At 40.3% G+C, this 14610-nt stretch overlaps 2 protein-coding genes across 3 annotated transcripts in view; one reads left to right on the top strand and one right to left on the bottom strand.

The window, feature by feature from the left end:
- LOC122561748 (kininogen-2-like) overlaps window positions 1–5145 on the top strand; it is a 47713-nt gene extending 42568 nt beyond the window's left edge. For both annotated transcript variants that reach the window (XM_043713851.2, XM_043713850.2), the window contains exon 10: window positions 4822–5145. In XM_043713851.2, coding sequence (XP_043569786.2) covers window positions 4822–5025 — 204 coding nt within the window. In that variant the 3' untranslated portion in view covers window positions 5026–5145. The remainder of the gene's footprint in view (window positions 1–4821) is intronic.
- A 4307-nt stretch (window positions 5146–9452) lies between these two features.
- reln (reelin) overlaps window positions 9453–14610 on the bottom strand; it is a 391311-nt gene continuing 386153 nt past the window's right edge. The window contains exons 63-64 of the mRNA XM_043713852.2: window positions 11000–11098; window positions 9453–10770 (exon numbers count right to left, since the gene is read on the bottom strand). Coding sequence (XP_043569787.2) covers window positions 10674–10770; window positions 11000–11098 — 196 coding nt within the window. The 3' untranslated portion in view covers window positions 9453–10673. The remainder of the gene's footprint in view (window positions 10771–10999; window positions 11099–14610) is intronic.

The raw sequence follows: 14610 nt of genomic DNA, 5'->3' as shown, positions 1-14610 counted from the left end.
TTCATTTCAGTTAGAATTTGATAAGGTTCTGTCATGTGCCGTGTGAGGTTTTGCAGCATGAAAGGCACCATATCATAGTCATAGGGATATACAGCAAGGAAACAGACCCTTCAGTCCAACTTGTTCATGGTGACCAGATATCCGAAATAAATCTAGTCCCCTTTGCCAGCAATTGCTCATATCCCTCTAAACCCTTCCTAATCTTATAACCATCCAGGTGCCCTTTATGTGTTGTAATTATGCCAGCTTCTACCACTTCCTCTGGCAGTGCATTCCATAAATCACCACCTTCTGTGTGAAAACTTTGCCCCTTAGGTCTCTTTTAAATCTTTCCCCTCTCACCTTAAACTTATACCCTCTAGTTCTGGACTCCCCTATACTGGGGGAAAGACCTTATCTACTCACTCTTTCCATGAGCTTATAAACCTTGAAAAGGTCATCCCTCTGCCTCTGATGCTCCAGGAAAAATAGCCCCAGCGTATTCAGCTTTTCTCTGAAGCTTAAACCGTCCAATCCTGGCAACATCCTTGTAAACCTTCTCTGAACCCTTTCAAGTTTCACAACATCCTTTCTATAGTGCAGAGACCAGAATTGCATGCAGAATTCCAATAGTGGCCTAACCAATGTCCTGTACAGCTGCCACATGACCTTCCAACTCCTATACTCAATGCACTGACCAATAAAGGCAAGTGTACCAAATGCCTTCTTCCCTATCTATCCACCTGTGACTACACTTACAAAGGAACTATACACCTGCACTCCAAGGTTCTTTGTTCAACAACACTTCCCAGGACTTTACCATTAATTGGAGAAGTCCTGCCCTGAGTTGTCTTTCCAAAATGTAGCACCTCACATTTATCTAAATTAAACTTCTTGACCCATTGGCCCATCTTATCAAGATCCAATTGTACTCTAAAGTAACCTTCTATGCTGTCCACTATACCTTCAATTTTGGTATTATTTGCAAGCTTATTAACCATACCTCCTACATTGACATCCAAATCATTTATATAAATTACAAAAAACAGTGAACCTAGCATTGATCCTTTTGACACACCGCTAGTCACAGCCTCCAGTCTGAAAAGCAACCCTCCAACACCACCCTTTGTCTTCCACCTTCTAGCCTGTTCAGTATCCAAGTGGATAGTTTCCCCTCTATTCTATGTGATCTCACCCTGTTAACCAATCTACTATGAGGAACCTTGTTAAACACTGTTCTGAAGTCTATGTAGGTCATGTCCACCGTTCTGCCCTCATCAATCCTTTTTGATATAAGAGTACTTGAACTGTCCTGAAGTGGTAACGTATACTGTAAAAATGAAAGACCTACAACTTTCTTTAATGTTTATCCTAACTTTAAAGAATGTTTTTACCATGCATTCGGAAGGAACAACTGTACTGAAACAGTGAACATATTCAGATGAAAGGAAACAAGTATATAATCTATCCCTTTTAATTTTTGTGTGAAGGGCTCTTTGACAGTGCTTCAAAGCACTACAGGTATTTGCAAATGAATAACTTGTACACTGATGCTCGTCGTTAATACTCAGCTCCTAATTCATTACAACCTTCTTTCAAACATTGACAAAATGGTTGAATGTGACTGTCCTTTGACTGACCAAGCACAGCATCAAGAAACCCTAGCAGAACTGGAATCATTGCGAATTAGCAGGATACTCCTCATTGGTTGAAGTCATACCTGACACAAAGAACAATGGTGTCATGTTGAAGGTTAATTATTTCTCTCCAAGCCTATTACTGCAGGGGTTCCTTAGGGTAGTATTCCCAGCTCAACCTTCTTCAGCTGCTTTATCAATGGCCTTCCATATATCATAAGGTTAGAAGTGGGGATGTTCACTGGTGATTACACAATGTTCAGCACCATTTATTGTCCACATATGATGGATACCAAGGGGAATGTTATGATTTGGAGATGCCAGTGTTGGACTGGAGTGTACAAAGTTAAAAATCACACAACACCAGGTTATAGTCCAACAGGTTTAATTGGAAGCACTAGCTTTCGGAGCGCTGCTCCTTCATCAGGTGGTTGTGGAGTACATGATTGTAAGACACAGAATTTATAGCAAAAGTTTACAGTGTGATGTAACTGAAATTATACATTTGAAAAATACCTTGATTGTTTGTTAAGTCTCTCACCTGTTAGAATGACCATGTTAGTTTCACTTTTTTCATATGTAAATCGCAAAACTTTAAATAAAATTACATTCTCAAGTGAACTTTAACAATTGGTGTCAGCCCAAATAATGTATTGAAAGTGTTAGTCCCCTCTGTGCTGCTGTCTGTGCTATAATGTTTAGACTGATTCTAATTTAAAAAATGAATTAACAGAATCTTACATTAAATCATGCAGTTTTTGTGCAAAGTACAATGTAATTCTGCAAGTACAAATTCACCCCACAAACCTATATGTGTATGTGTGCCTGTGTGTGTGTGGGGGAGCTGTTGTGAGTGTCTGTGCAAGAGAGTGTATATGTGTGTGAGAGAGTGTAAAGGGGTCTAAATGTGTGTGTGTGTGTGTGTGTGTGTTAGTGCAATGGGGTCACCTGAATCCAAGGTCCCAACTGAGGCAATCCCTATGGGTACCAAACTTAGCTATCAGCCTCTGCTCAGCCACTTTTTGCTGCTGCCTATCCTGAAGTCCGCCTTGGAGGATGGTCACCCGAAGGTCCGAGGTCGATTGCCCCGGACCGCCGAAGTGTTCTGCAACTGGGAGGGAACACTCCTGTCTGTTGAATGTTGTGCGGTGCCCATTCATCTTTTGCTGTAGCCTCTGCTCGGTTTCACCAATGTATCATGCCTCAGGGCATCCTTACCTGCAGTGTATGAGATAGACAATGTTGTCTGAGTCTCATGAGTACCTACCATGTACATGGTGGGAGGTGTCCTCACGTGTAATGGTGGTATCCATGTCCACATTCTGACACGTCTTGCAGTGTCCACTGTGACAAGGTTGTATGGAGTTATCCTAAAAGCCGGGCAGTTTGCTACGAACGATGATCTGTTTGAGATTTGGTGGTTGTTTAAAGGCGAGCAGTGGAGGTGTGGTGAAAGTCTTTGCGAGGTGCTCATCCTCATTGATGATGTGTTGCAAGCTGCGAAGAACATCGTGTAGTTTTCTGGTTCCTGGGAAGTACTGGACAACAAAGGGTGTCCTGTTGGATGCAGTACATGTCTGTCTCCAAAGGAGGTCATTACGATTCCTTGCTGTGACACGTCGGAACTGTGGTCGATAAGTTGCACATCGTACCCCATTCTTATGAGGGCATCCCTGAGTACTTCCAGGTGCCCGCCACATTCCTCCTCATCTGAACAGATTCTGTGTATGGGTAGGGCTTGTCCATAGGGGATGGCTGTTTTAATATGTTTTGGGTGGAAGCTGGAAAAGTGTAGCATTGTGATTTTATCCGTAAGTTTGTGGCAGAGTGAGGTGCTGAGGTGCCCATCCTTGATGGAGATGCATGTGTCCAAGAATGAGAGAGATAGTAGAGAATAGTCTTTGATGAGTTTGATGGTGGGATGAAACTTGTTGCGATCACTGTGTAGTTTTATCAGTGACTCCTCGCCATGGGTCCAGAGGAAGAAAATGTCATCAATGTACCTGGAGTATAGTGTTGGTTGGAGGTTCTGCGTAAAGAAGAAGTCTTGTTCAAACTTGTGCATGAAAATGTTCCTCTTGTGTGGGAGACTAGCTGTAGGGAATGCAATTTAAGAAAAGGACATCTTCCTTTTATGATGGAATTGACACAATATTTTTTCTCCATTATTTTGTGGAATTCTGTTTGCCTGGAATCAATGGAGGCTGGTTATTTTAAATGATTCAAAGCTAATTTAAATAGATTTTGATCATCTATGATCATATTGAATGATGCAACAGGCACAAAGAGCTAAATAGCATATTCCATTCCTAGTGCCTATGTATCTAAAGCTTCCTTCTGGGCCATAAATGACTCTAAGGTTAACTGCTATCTAACTTTTACTTTAGACCTTAAAAGGTAATATTTACTTTGTTATTGCAGTCTATGGTGAGTAGCGTAATGAGGTCAGGTGAACATCATAGAATATGAATTCTCCAGGGTATTATCTGGTTCATTCAGGGAGCGCGGTTGACAGATAAGCCCAGGATTGTCAGACATCTTACTCACTCAGAGCTGACTCTGAGGGAAGCTGGAAGAGTGTCAATAAAAATTTGTAAATAAAAGGTGACTTAATGACGAGATACAGGCCTCTGTGGAGTTATTTCAAGTTGTGTCAGCTGTAAAATATCATGAGTTAAGATGTTTAAGTATATGAGGTAATTGCACTATAATGGAGAAAACTATTTGCTGATCCATAAATCACATACCTGACATAGATTATACCTCTGTATTTTATGAGCAGTGTTCATCATTAAAACTAGTCTTCGTTGACCTTGAACTGTAAATATATAAGCATTTTGTAGTTTTTAAGCTAATCTCACCAACACCAATTAACTTTCGATTGACATAGAGATGTCAGATTTTAGCAACATATTTTTTGGCATTATCCACTGTGGCAGTGTAATGGATTATATATTAGATTGTATATTGTATTTATTGTTATGAGATAATGCATCATATGCTTTATTGTGAGCAACGTCTCAGGAAATCCAATTCTTGTTGTGTTAGTAATTGCACATTACGTTTCATGGATACTCCTCAGAATAAGCAATTTTTCTTCATACAAAGTTGCAATCTATTAAGCATCAGTATTGAACTCCTAAAAAGTCTTCCACCTTGTTCTCAGAATGTATATTAAACTTAAAGAGCACCTTTGTGTTTTCAGGAAGTGTTCAGAAATGGAACAAATTCTTCAGAATTGCAGCTTCAGAAGCTAAGAATGTTTGAATCAACAGTTGATCCTACAACTGATCACCCAACCGAGGCACCTGCTGAGCCCCAAAACTCAAAAGAACCAATGATTGTGGTGAAAGAGACTAAGCCCATTATGCCAACTGAAATCAGTGATTCTAATCCGTTAGATCAGTAAGACAGAAGGAGGTGTGGAGAAGTAACTGACAATAACTTTTGATTTATGTTTATTTTCAAACAAATCTTTGATTTTTGGTCAGAGGGCCAAAAAAACCAATAAAACACTGAAAGACCTTGATCAGAATGGCACAATGTATGCTTATGTTTTTTAAATCTTATGATATTTTGGCTGTCCATTTTGTTTAGTTTCAAAGAAGGTTTCTCGTTGTGAGGCGTAGCAAATTTATTAATGCTTGGTCATTAACTATTTAACATGCCTCTATGGCATTCCTCTTGTTCAATGCTAGCTCAGTTTTCTCACTGCCTATAACAGAAGATACTCACTAAGGCCAGAGTACTCTGGGAGCCCTAGTGCTGGTGCCATCCTTAAAGGTTTTTTGTGTACTCATCAGTTCTGAGCCATCTTGCATGGTTTATGATATTTGCCATGAAAATGGCAGACAAGGGGAGATTGGTGCTCCACTTTGTGGACAAGGACCTGGGAGTCCTCATGGACCTGGAGGTCCTCTTGTGGCAGAGGAGGCCAATATACCCTACCATTCTGGTTTGAGCTTGCTACCTGCGTCAGTTTGGTCTCAGCCTATTGGAGGAATGTCTGGCAGTGTAGGAAGAAGGTCCATGACCTCCTTTGTTCTACTCAGGAAAGTGCCATAATTTTCTCCCTATCTCATTCCATTGTTGCTACTGGATACGCTTTCAACCAAGGCTCATGCTTTACCACTCACTTTTGGCTACAACAGCTTTCTTTACTCAATCTCGTCCATCAAATCCCCCCACACTATGAATCCTGTATAATATCTGCGCTGTCTTTTCACTTACTCTATTCACTTCACTGTCTATTCACATCTCGTCACTTTTTCCCCAATTACACCAGCCCTATCAGCTTTGCCACCCACTTACATCTCTCACTTATCCCTCCTTTTCTCTCAAGAGTCCAGGAGAAAACAGCTCACGAGGGGGTGGAAAGTACCGAGTAAATGAGGTGCCTTGTAGTTGGCTCCTCACTGCCTATGATTCTGACCCTGACCACCTTGAGTGGCGGTATGATAATTGTTATGGACCAGGCCAGACTCTTCAAAACATTTCAAGAAGATAGTCCACACCCTAACTTTGCTATTTGGTTTTAAGCAAGTGTACAGTGGATATTGCAGGAAAGACTAAGCTGGTCAGACTACTTAGTTTTAAACTAAACAGAATTTATTTACAAGATTGCTGAATGAAACAAAGAAACAGAAAACAGAATACTAACTAACGCATCCTATCCAAAAACCCAACAGACTATCCCAACTTAATGATGCTGCTCCAAAATACTTGCAACAATCCCCATTAAAAACCCCTTGGCACAAAGGGTAAAATGAAACATAAGTTCTTACAGGAATGAAGTCAGAGAGAGAGAGAGAGAGAGAGGATGCAGCAGCTTTTCTCCATATACACTCACACTGCTACATTCAAACCAGACCAGAGAATAGCTAAGCTGAGAGAACTGGCCACTCCCCTTTCATTATACAAGGGTTTTTTCTAAAGAAAACTTGAAAGTCTTCTGCCTGAGGCAGTATCTGTTAGCTATAAACAAATTGGCCCTAAAATCCATCCAACCTCAGACTTTCTGGAACCTATGTCATTTACATATCTCTGAAAAAGAAAACAAGGACAACCTAACTTTGTTAAAGGAACAACTTTGTCACACAATGCATTGGAAGCTTACCTGTCTATCTTTGCCAAGACCCCCTCTGACTGACCTCCTAAACTTCACTTGAGGACCACTCCCCTTAGTCTTTGAGACGTGGCCATTTGCTTGCAACACATGCAGTATCTTTGCCACATACGTACCTTGCACAAGATGCAGGGGTGAGATTAAGGCAACAATATGTCATACAACAAGATGTCCACTCCCTTGACTTATGGCTGCTGACCAGCATGACTTTGTCAGCTGCCTGCTTTGTGTCTGTCTGAATAGCAAGCCAATGCAACAGTATTGTGAGCCTTTAAACTGTGGCTGAGAGGACAAAGTATAAAAAGGCAAGGCAGGGATGTAATGAGATTCTAGGTGGGCGCTAAGTGAAATAGCATCCCTGACATGCAGCCTGGTCCAATCCTTGAGCTGGGTGCCTGTCCTTGGGCTCAAAGTGTCCTTGCAGCAGCATTCCATTGACAGTTAATCTTGAGCTACAAATTGCAGCATATATGATTACTGTAAGTGGATCAGAGATAAGCCATGATTGTGCAGAGAGACTAGCAGGTGTCAGATGCCAGTAGTCATGGGCGTTCAGTGCCCTGAAACATGCCTCAAAACTTTGCTGCTGGTGTCCTGGGTGGTGATGCAGAAGAGTAAGTGGCTAGCTGGCTCTGACTCTCTGTTGGGAATTCCCAGCATCTAATTTCAATCTTTCCCATGGTACAATATGAAGCTGCTTATTAATAAGGAAAAAAATACTGTTAATTAAGATGATAACAAGCAACAGTCCCCCTTAACAGGCCTCTTGCAGCTCCCTAACAAGAATCCTGACTCCATATCCAGAACTCTGAAAAGTGCAACTACTATCTCCTGAAAGCCTTCAGTCCTGATGAAGGGCTTTTGCCTGAAACGTCGATTTTCCTGCTCCTTGGATGCTGCCTGACCGGCTGTGCTTTTCCAGCACCATGCTAATCTAGATTCTGATTTCCAGCATCTGCAATCCTCACGTTTGCCTACTATCTCCAGAAGTCAAGACAGGCCTTGCTCAATGTCCCATATGATTCTCTCAAATTTCACGTCATAGCCCACAATATGCAGGATACTATAAGATTCCACCCATTTCTGTAACGATCAATTACAAAAATACTCAGGCGAGTACAGAGTTTGCATGTTCTCCCCATGTTGCATGGGCCTCCTCCAGGTGCTCTGGTTTCCTCCCGCAATCCAACAATGTGCAAATTAGATGGGTTGGCCATGCAAAATTACCCACAGTATTCAGGAATGTGTAGGTTGGGTGTGTTAGCCATGGGAAATGCAGGGTTACAGGGATTGGGTAGGGGGATGGGTCTGGGTGGGATGCTTTTTGGCAGGTTGGTGTGGACCCATTGGGGCAAATGGCCTGTTTCTACACTAGGGATTATATGGATTTTTAACACTAACCAAAAGTCACTAATTCTAATCTTTTCTCCCACACTGGCTAGGCTGGCAACTCAATTTAGATCAAGGAAGCATCAATTTTCCATCTTGTTCTCTCCCTAAAGCAGTTTTATGAAAGGAGTAAATTAGAGGTAACACAGCAAAGATGACATGGTAAGTTTGAATGTCAATGTCAGCGATGAAACAAGCATTTGGGAATAATTCGAACCTAACCTGTCTAATGGGAAACATGAATAAAAAGTATTTTGATTGGTGGAAATCTAAAACAAAAATAGAAAATACTGGAGGAATTCCACAGGTCTGCCAGCACGTGTTCAGCGAGAAATATTTCAAGTCCAATATGACGTCTTCAGAACATTTATTCTGATTGGAATGACAGTGGCATGTGATTTTTTTTAGTTCAGTGATGCATTCAGAAATTTTTACTATTTTCCCATATAGGCAAAATAAAAAAAACACGACGATTAAAATTGCTTGCAAAAAAATACATAGAAATTCACAGAGGGGAGAATTTGCATGTATGTTATACCTTTCATAAATCCTGTATGTCTCAAAACACTTACAGCCAAAAAAAATTCTTTTGAAGCAAAAACAGAAATTGCTGGTGAAAATTAGCAGCAATTACAGAGAGAAAAGCAGAGCTAACATTTCGGGGCCAGTTACCCTTCTTCAGAATTATTCTTCAATGGTAGATCTATGGAACATACTGCCTGAGAGGTTGGTACAGGCAAGTACTCTCACAACATGTGAGAAATATCTAAATGAATACTGAAAATGCCAGTCTATGGACTAAATGCAGGTAAATGGGATTAGTTTGGTTTGGTGGTCAACTTGACATGGTGGGCCAAAGGGCCTGTTTCTATGTTGTATGACTCTTGAATATATTTAACGACCCAGCCTCTACTGCCCGCTGCAGAAAAGAATTCCACACTTCCATTACTCTGAAAGATGATAATCCTCCTCATCTCTGGCCTAACTGGGTAAGCTCTTACTGTGATATTACCTCTGGTCCTAGCCTTCCCCACAAGGGGAAACAACCTTTCTGCAGCTACTCTGTCAAGTCCCCTAAGAATCTTGTATACTTCATCAGGGTTGTCTCTCATTCTTTTAAAATCTAATGAGGACAGGGCCAACCTGCTGTACCTCTCCTCTTAAAACAAATCCTCCATTCCTAGAGCCAAACGAGTGAACTTTATCTGGATTCCTTACTACAGCAGTATATTTTTCCTTAGATAAGGGGATCAAAACTGTTCACAATATTCCAACGCAGAAGAGAAAAAAAAATGCAAGAAAACAATCTTAAAGCAATGATGTAATATTGTGATCTTAGCTTTATTGAAAGTAAGTTTGGATCTATCTCAGTAAATAACATTGTGATATATTAACTCACTATTTAGTTTTAGTTAACTATACATTGTAGTATACCTATACTGGGTAATTACAACATTCTTACTTAAAAGTCACAAACATGACCCAGCTTTAAATCCATAGAAACAAATTCAAAATAAAGCACAGTTAACAACAGGCTAGCATACTGAATAAACATCACAAGTAATTACTGCAAAAAGACACAAATGGCTATTTACATCAAAACATTAGTGTTTAACCAGAAAAATGCACATTTAAACTATAACAGTGTTATAGCTATAACACAGTTAGTTGTTGAAGACTTTAAATGGCATACCATTAAGATTCACAAAAGTCACCATCTGACTGCATCTCCAAACTCTGAAATAGTCACTTAATAAGAAATTAAATATGGATTTTTTTTTTGTATTTTTGTGAAATTTTACTGATAATAAAAAGCAAATACAATAATTGTTTGGCATTTCAGAATATACAGACATAAATAGGCCATTTACCTCATCAACATTGCTTTGAAATTTTGTTAGTCATGCCAACTCTCTTTCTTTAACACCATTTTTTCAATATTCTATAGTACCATTACTTCTCTTAAGTAAATACCCAATTTGTTTTTAAATATTTCAGTTAATTCTGTATATATGGTTACTTGAAACCATTTCTGTGCATTTCACATCTTATTTTTGTATGAAATAACCTTTTCTTGATTCATTTAAAACTGGCTCAGTTTGAATTTTAGGATAATGTATCTTTGTTCTAGTTACTCTTATTAGAGAAATCAAAGATTCTCCATCTGACTTGTCAATTCCCTTATTAAACATATTTAACATATGTGATAAGCACCATTTGATATTGTTCATGTTATTGTGGCACTAGCCTACAAAGACATTGCAAAAAAAAATTGTGCTTTTACATTTCCTTACAATACTGTCACAGTAATTGACATTGCAATACATCACACAATACACAGCCACATAAAAGAATAAACAACAATACATTTTGGAACATAAGTCACTTCATTTAATTCACAGTGTGTGTTAGATATGGTATCCTTGTAATCTTCATTCTAAGTTATTCAATTATATTCCTATATCTGAAATTGGCCCCATCTGAGAAACAGTGCTTTATTTATTAGGGTCATGAGAAATGACAGAGACGTATATATGTAATTCTTAAAAGTTTCGTCTGATGGACCTTCGTCTTCTACTATAATAATGCCTGAGCATATGTTGCCTTGAGAAGTTCATCATGTAGTTCTGTTTTCGTGTCCTACAAATGAAAGAATAAAAGAATGAATAAAGCACAACAATACAAATGTGCTCACATAAACCAACTTTTTACCTTATATATATAGACTTTATACCAACAAAATCTGGCTAATAGCTTTCCTTTGATTTTGGAATTTGTGAGAAGCATAATCTTACTTTTTGACAAGAGAGGTAGATCATGGAATTACAATAAATCATCCCTTTTACAATACATCACTCGGGATACTTACAAGACCACTTCAACGTGATCCAAAGCCCACTGATCATGGCCGGTTCCATTATGACGTGGCTGCCACCATCGTAGCTGTACACCTTTAACTCGTGCCTCCCTGTAGTAACAAAGATTAAGAGGTTAACTCAGCTCTGAAGAAGTCATATAAGGCTTGAAACATTAACTCTTTTACTCACTTCACAGATGCTGCCAGACCTGCTGAGTTTCTAGCATCTGCACTATTTTGCTTTTATTTAAGATGCAATCTTGGATTAAAGTAGTTTTATAATATTTGAGATCAATTTGTTAGTTAAGCTTTTAAGGATAGTAATTTCCTTTGTAATTTGCAAAATACAATGAGGGAAAAATTATAAGTGAATACATTTTTTTTTGGGACTATAACCTGAAATGGAAATTAAACTGCTATAGAACTGAAATAACAGGAGAAGTTAAATAAATTGCTGCATATTTTTGAGTTGTGCAATGCTTTTTGAAGCACTGAAGAAGAGAATTTGAGACAAAGCAACACTGAATCTTTTAAAGAATTTCTGCCTGACAGCAGCCCTTTGACAGATTGAGCTGTAGAGTTTTACAAGTTGTAAGTGTTAGGACAGAGACAAATATTCAGAGCAATTCTCTAGTTCGCTGCTTGTTATTTGAGGCCTCTCCCACTTCCCCTTCGTTTGGTTTGCTGGGAGCTCAATGTTTAAAAAAATGTCCAACACATTAGTGCAAAAGATAAGGCTAAAGCATTTGCAGCAATCTTTAGCCAGAAGTGCCAAGCAAATGATCCATTTCACACTCCTTCGGTGGTGCCCAGCTTCAACCAATTCAATTCACTCCATTTGATATGAAAAACTGTTGGAGGCACTGGATAGTGTAAAGGCTGTAGGCCCTAATCACATTCCAGTAATAGTACTGAAGACTTGTGCTCTAGAATTTGATGCTCTCCTAGCTAAGCTTTTCCAGTACAGATACAACGCTGGCATCTATGTGACATTGTGGAAAATTGCCCGGATATGTCATGTACACAAAAAGCAGGACAAATCCAAACCCACCGATTATTGCCTCATCAATCTACTCTCAATCATCAATAAAGTGATAGAAAGTGCATCATGGGTCAACCTACAAGAAGGCAGCTCTCAAGGGCAACTAAGGACAGACAATAAATTCTGGCTAGCTAACGATGCCCACATTTCATGAGTGAAAAAAGAGAACTGGTTGACTGTAGCAGAGGGGCCCAAATGGAGCCTGCAATTTGCCACTGGCTAGTTAAGGGTGTTTCAAAATGGCTCAGGTCTTAGGCCAGCACTAACAGGCTGACATCCTGTTTTGTGTCAAACTTGAAAACTGTTCTCAACTTTTTTGACCCAAATGATGAACAGAGGAAGATATCACACAGAGTGTGATCATCCAAAACCAAGCTCATAACAAGACTTCTGTTTACCCATCACTCTGCGTTCACAGACATTTGAAAATATAAACCAGGACAGAGGAAAGTCTCTTGAGACCACTTCATCATCCGGGAAGATCACAGCTGATTCGGTTGAGTTTTGAATTCTATATTCCCATCTGCTCCTAGTAACCTGTGTTTAACAAGAATCACTTCATTTCCGTTTTAAAAATATTGAATGATCCTGCCTCCACCAGCTTCTGAGGCAGGGTGTTCCAAAGTTTCACAACCCTCTGAGAGATAAAGATTTCTTGTCAAATCTGTCCTGAAAGGGTGGCCCTTTAATATTTAAACAAAGTGCCCTTTGTTCTGGATTCACTCGTAAGAGGAAATGTTCTGCTCACTCTTCCAAATTCCAAAGGGAACAAAATAAAACAAAGAACTGCAGATGCTGAAGATCTGAACCAAACAAAATCAGAAATTTCTGGAGCAACTCAGCAAGTTTGGCAGCCTCTGTTGAGAGGAAACAGGGTTAACGTTTTGAGTTCTGTGATTCTTTTTCAGAATAGAACTCAAAATGTTAACATTTTTTCTTTATAGATATTGACAGACTTGCTGAGTTTCTCCAGCAATTTCTGATGGTGTTTGTTCCAATGGAAATAAGCTCAATGTGTACAATCCTACCTTATAAGACAACTCACTCATTTTGGGTATTAATTTAGTAAATTTCATTTTCCCACCTGAGACTCAGTCTTCCAGATTTTTCCCATTAATTCAACCTTACTATATTATTTGCATGCTGCTATGTTCTCCTCACAACATACACTCTTACCTAGCTTTGTGTCACCTGTAATTTTAACTGCTATGCCTTCTCTCCCTCACCGAAATCATTGATTTGAAAATTAAAAAGCCAAGGGCTCACATAGATTCCTTTGAGACTTTACACTTCACATTCTGACAGAGATCTATAATGCCTCCACATCAAGCAACACCTTGAGTTTAAAATTCCCATCGTTGTTTTCAAATCCCTCAATGACTTGCCCCTCCCTATCTTTGCAACCTCCACCAGTCCAACAACCCAGAGATATCTGTTAATGTCCGATTCTATGCTCTTGCATTTCTTAAATTTTAATAAAATTTATAGTTTTGTTTTGAATACCCAGCCTAGAATTTTTACAAGGCATTTATAAATGCCTTGGATTATTCGAGAGGCTGAGAGGGTGATTGATAGAAGCTACAGGGACATAGTTACGCCGGAGAACAGAGGTAGCTGGGTAACAGTTAGAGGTGGGAAGGGGAAGAAGCAGGCAGTGCAGGGTTCTCCTGTGGTCGTTCCCCTAAAAAATAAGTATACAGCTTTGGAAACTGTTGGGGGGGACAGCGTTGCAGGTGTAAGCTGCAGTGAAGGGGTCTGTGGCTCTGAGACTCAGAAGGGAAAGGGGGAGAGGAGGAGAGCGCTAGTTATAGGGGACTCTCTAGTTAGAGGGACGGACAGGCGGTTCTGTGGACATGGGCGAGACTCACGGATGGTTTGTTGCCTCCCGGGTGCTAGGGTCCAAGAGGTCTCAGACCGTGTCTTCAGAATCCTTAAGGGGGAGGGTGTGCAGCCAGAAGTCGTGGTACACATTGGCACCAACGACATAGGTAGGAAGAGGGGTGGGGAGGTCATTCAAGAGCTCAAGGAGTTAGGCTGGAAGCTAAAAGCTAGGACAGACAGAGTCGTCATCTCTGGGTTGTTGCCGGTGCCACGTGACAGTGAGGCAAAGAATAGGGAGAGAGTGCAGTTGAACACGTGGCTGCAAGGCTGGTGTAGGAGGGAGGGCTTCAGATATTTGGACAATTGGACTGCATTCTGGGGAAGGTGGGACCTTTACAAACAGGACGGGTTGCACCTGAACCAGAAGGGCACCAATATCCTGGGGGGTAGGTTTGCAAGCACTCTTCGGGGGTGTTTAAACTAATTTGGCAGGGGGATGGGATCCGGACTTGTAGTCCAGCAAGTAAGCTAGCTGTGTGTCAGGATGCCCAAGACTGTAGGGAGGCTGTGGAGAAGGTAGCACTGACAGGGACTACTTGCGGACACAGAGATGGGCTCAAGTGCGTATACTTCAACGCAAGGAGTATCAGAAATAAGGTGGGTGAACTTAAGGCGTGGATCGGTACCTGGGACTACGATGTTGTGGCCATCACGGAAACGTGGATAGATGAGGGACAGGAATGGCTGTTGGAGGTTCCTG

The sequence above is a fragment of the Chiloscyllium plagiosum genome, unplaced genomic scaffold, assembly GCF_037043375.1.
Source record: "Chiloscyllium plagiosum isolate Xiang-an unplaced genomic scaffold, Cpla_swu_hap1 HiC_scaffold_23, whole genome shotgun sequence".
Classification (NCBI taxonomy): domain Eukaryota; kingdom Metazoa; phylum Chordata; class Chondrichthyes; order Orectolobiformes; family Hemiscylliidae; genus Chiloscyllium; species Chiloscyllium plagiosum.
This window is presented reverse-complemented; position numbering and strand designations above follow the sequence as displayed.